This window comes from Oscarella lobularis, chromosome 9 (genome assembly GCF_947507565.1).
Source record: "Oscarella lobularis chromosome 9, ooOscLobu1.1, whole genome shotgun sequence".
In the NCBI taxonomy this organism is placed as follows: domain Eukaryota; kingdom Metazoa; phylum Porifera; class Homoscleromorpha; order Homosclerophorida; family Oscarellidae; genus Oscarella; species Oscarella lobularis.
In genome coordinates, this window is record NC_089183.1 from 1,937,001 (window position 1) to 1,941,226 (window position 4,226).

Sequence of the window (4,226 nt, forward strand, 5' to 3'; positions counted from 1 at the left end):
GGTATTTAGAGCACGCTAAATGGCGTATCCCACGAGCATTAGTAGTTGTGTAATTAGCTTATGTAATGGGACGCGATTGCGAGCCCATCGGGAGCGCGAATTCAAACGCGATCTGCTACTTTTAACCAGGAAGAGTGGTATATAGACCGGAAGAGTGGTATAACCGAGGTATACCACTCTGATGAGCGCTTCTGATTGGCTTGCAATCACGTGCCATTATATATATAAGTGGAGTTGGGATTTCTCCAAGTCAATTATGGATTCAAGGAACGCAGTCAGTTTCGCAAAGCAATTTTGCGCCAGCTAGAAAACTTTGACGTAAAATCCGTCAATATTTAACCAGTTCTACGCTACAATAAATGTTTCCAGGGCATAATTATTCCTGATGACTACGGCGTTGACTACGATGGCCCTGTCCCGGCATATGACGACGTTGGCGCAGTTGAAGTTCCTGAAGTACAAGATCTGTTGCCAGAGGAATGTTATCAAGAATTATCCGACATTGCTGATCGGGTGCCAGAAAGAAACTGATATGGATTAGACAAGTACTTATTGGTGAAACGTTTTGTGGACATGCATCAAATGCCGGGACAATAGCGCACGGTAACACGAACGGTTCCGAACGCAGGGGGGGTTGATCGTTAGCGCACTAGGCTGACACGCCCTTTTTAAAAGTTCGTTTTTCTGCGCTTGACAACTCTTTTTGGAGTACCAATACGTAATGGTACGTTTCTTTGGCCAATAGAAATAGTTCAAGATTAGTTCGAATGCTTGCGTACGCTTCTTGAGAGACTTCGTCGTCCGTGTCTAAAACAGCCCTGCGACCTTCGGTGCCTTTTGCTATGAGATTTCCGCTGATCGCAATCTTTGCTTTACGCTTCCATAAGGCCTGCCATAGCTCGTGGCGCCCAATTTGCTCTGTCCTTTTCCAACATTCGGTCCGTTTTAGGCGATGGCCACAGCGAACGCTTCAAGCCGGGTTCGTTCGGCCGTACTTCTGTGGGTCTTTGACGAAATTGACTACGTCATACCCTGCTTTCCCGTGCTTCATGCCCGCCTGCACCGCTGCCGTGTGAAGGTGATAGATGAGAGCGGCGAAGAAGGAGAACCGATCGATGTTCTAATCAACTCGTCTACGCCTATTAATAGGCGTGCTTGGCCACTTCTCATCACACCAACGGAATCGTTTGACATGAAGGTAGTGTAATATGAAACTGTGAGAGAAGGATGTCCAGCATATTGAATTTGTAGAAATCTCTACTTGATACATATCGCTTCGAAATGCCAGAGACAAAGTTTCAGGACTACGTTCCAGTTATCTGGAAGTGGGTTCTGACCGGCAACTCAGGTAACGGTGACAACAGCGACAGCGATAGTGACGGCTATGACAACGACACTCCCACTGTTGTCAATGACGGAGATGTCGATCATCGCGACACCGATAATGACGACCACGACGACGCCAGTAGCGACCACGACGACACCAGTAGCGACCACGATGACGAAGTATGCAGTGTGAATTTCAAGTGTCTTGGTTCAACCCGCCAAGTGGCTCATCAGGATGCTTTGCAAGCAGCAAGAGACGCTCTGCTTACTCGCCAGCCTTTACATGTGCGACTAGAATTTGAGCCGGAAAATGAGATTGACGCCAATGCCATATGCTTCGAGGTGTGCATAGATGGAAATTGGAAAAGAATAGGTTACGTTGCGAGAGAGTTGACGCAGTATGTTCGACAGGCCATTGACAGCGGTAAGATCATTTCTGTTTCCGCTCAATGGATAAGATACAGATACTGGCCCAATTCGGGCTTTGGATTCTATGCTGCGGTTACAGTTACCAAGAGGGGTCGGTGGCACTACGAGGTGTACCGGAAAAGCTCATACTAATTTTTAGACCTTATTCGCAACGCCACTTTTTAGCATTTTTTTAAAAACCATTATGTCACTTATTCCGCACTAATAGTTAGCCCGACTCACCTCGCCGGATTGTGGTAACGGAGGCAGGTTGACAGGCCCTGCGTGATACTGCTGTCTGATCGATGTCGTGCCTCGGACAATCATCGACGCTCGTCCAATTACTGCTCGGCCGACGTGCTCTCTTCTGGCAACTTTCATCTTCTCGAGTCTTGTGACATTGCCTGACTTTTTGTCAAAATCCGGCTTGTCTCCTTGATGAAATCGATTTTTCGAACTCGTATAATAGTAGAACGGAAGGTAAGGATCGAGCCTCTTGCCAAATTCATGGCATAAAACACGCCATTCGCTTTGCACATTCTTTAGCGTGCAGGCATTTCCCAGTTGTTCATGAAGCACGCTGAAGAAACACTCGTCGTCATCGGAGGTCGAGGCACGTGGATGCTCTATTCCTTCTACTGAGCTATGGCGACGTCGCAACTCTTGGCTTTCGATGTTTGTCGTCACCGCTATAACAGTTTCACGGCTAAAGCCAAGCAAGTGCCGAATCGGTCTAAAAGAGGCAACAATTTAATTGTCAGGTGCAAGTTGGAGAACTCTGCCTAAGCTAACCTGTTGACTTCTAAAAGCGAGAAGTCGTACTGTTCGCGATGCCAGGGCATCAACTCATCCAAGATGTAGTTCAGGAAGTCGTAGTTGAACTTGCACCTCTGCAACTGCGACAGCCCTCTTTCGTCTGTTGCACGATGCCAGTTTGCAATCACGCGGAAGTAGCGACTTTCGTTCGGGCGACCAATTTTCTCAAGGTAATCGGCAACTGAAACCGAGAGAAGCCTCTCTGCGTCGCCGACGTCTTGCTTTCGTAGACCTGCTAACGCTGTGTACGTTAGTGTCGTTTCCGAGGACATCATCACGTCTTTGAGGTACTCCATTTTGAGTCCACTTGGACCACCCTCTCGCGTATGCGAAGCAATCCTCTACAGGGACATTTCATTAAGCAAGTTCAATTCTCTCAGCCCACACTTTATTCTTCTGACCTTCACTATGTGATTGTGATCTTCTCTATCGTGAAACTGTCTACCTGTTAGGTTGTCAGTCTCTGGAACGTACAGAAAAGTACGAAAGGGAATTCCTTCCTCGTCGTATTTTCGAACGGTGCGCCGAAATTCTAATTGTGACAACAACGATCGCAGACAGTCACCTTCAGATTCATCGTCATTTGATGCCATGATATCTGCCGTGACATTTCAGTCTAGTAGTGTACATCCCTCATCATCTTACTACTGTACCTCCAGACCATGTGTGTTTTGCGTAGCCTGCCGGAATAACACTGACTCTCAACGCTCTTACTACTGCAATCCACAAGATCCCGCAATCAAGTTGTCGTCGAATAAAAGATAACATTTCCGGCGGTACAGCAGGGTTTGAAACCACAGCCTGTTCACAGTCGGCTCCCGCTGCACAACAGACCGTGAAGTAGCCTTGTAAGGAATGGCTCTTACAGGACTTACTCCGCGGAGTCAGCATATTGCGCAATTTTTCGATTCCAATTTTTGACATTTTTGTCCGGACATTTGCACGAATCTGAAGAATATTGACTGGCCGGCACTGTCCGCGGCTTCGAAGGCTGTTGAATTCACCGTCGGTGACGAGACCTGCAACAAAATGGTACATAAAGGTTTACAGATGAAAATGCCGTCAAACCGCAGACGTCCATCTTTAAATCAGCCATGGCAGCTCGGATTGCTGACGTAAAATGGCGCATTTTCTCGTCTGACAGCCCTCTGCATGGAATCATCTGTATTGGAACAGCGTATGGCTTCGACAGGCGTTTCTCTGGGCTGATCATAAAGACCATTGCATGAGTAGCTGCCTCGCGAAGCAATCGGCACATTCCTTGCACAGTCTGCGGTGCATCATTTCTGATCTACGCACAAAGTTGTTAGACACTGCAATAACAATGAAATAAAATGTTACTGTTGTCATGTCAGGGGTAAGTGCAGACATTGCAATGCCAAGGTCCTTCACACGCTCGGCGACGCCAGCCAGTATGCTCACCAATTGTCGCCCTTGCTCCAGCGAATCTTTCACGTCTCTGATTGTCCACAGGAGACTGTCTTTGCTCTTCCCTTCGCCCCTTTTTTTTTTCGTGCACTGTCGTTCTTTTTCAGCCAACACTGTTACCAATTCAAGTCACTCCTGCTCGCTCTATCTGTGCACTTTAATTTTTTCAAGCGAAGAAATGTAGCTCTGAATTTTAGCTTTGAGAAAGCTGACGTCGTCAGCAACAAGGCAGCGCTCTCGCCGTTTCC

The 4,226-nt window shown here is 47.4% G+C and overlaps 1 protein-coding gene across 1 annotated transcript; it reads right to left on the minus strand.

Moving 5' to 3' along the window:
• Positions 1-1,956: 1,956 nt before the first annotated feature.
• LOC136191398 (uncharacterized) lies at positions 1,957-2,825 on the minus strand. Its single transcript, XM_065979725.1, has 2 exons — positions 2,527-2,825; positions 1,957-2,467 (listed from the first exon to the last, which is right to left on the minus strand). The coding sequence occupies exons 1-2, from the start codon at positions 2,823-2,825 to the stop codon at positions 1,957-1,959; spliced, it is 810 nt and encodes a 269-aa protein (XP_065835797.1).
• Between the last annotated feature and the right edge of the window lie 1,401 nt (positions 2,826-4,226).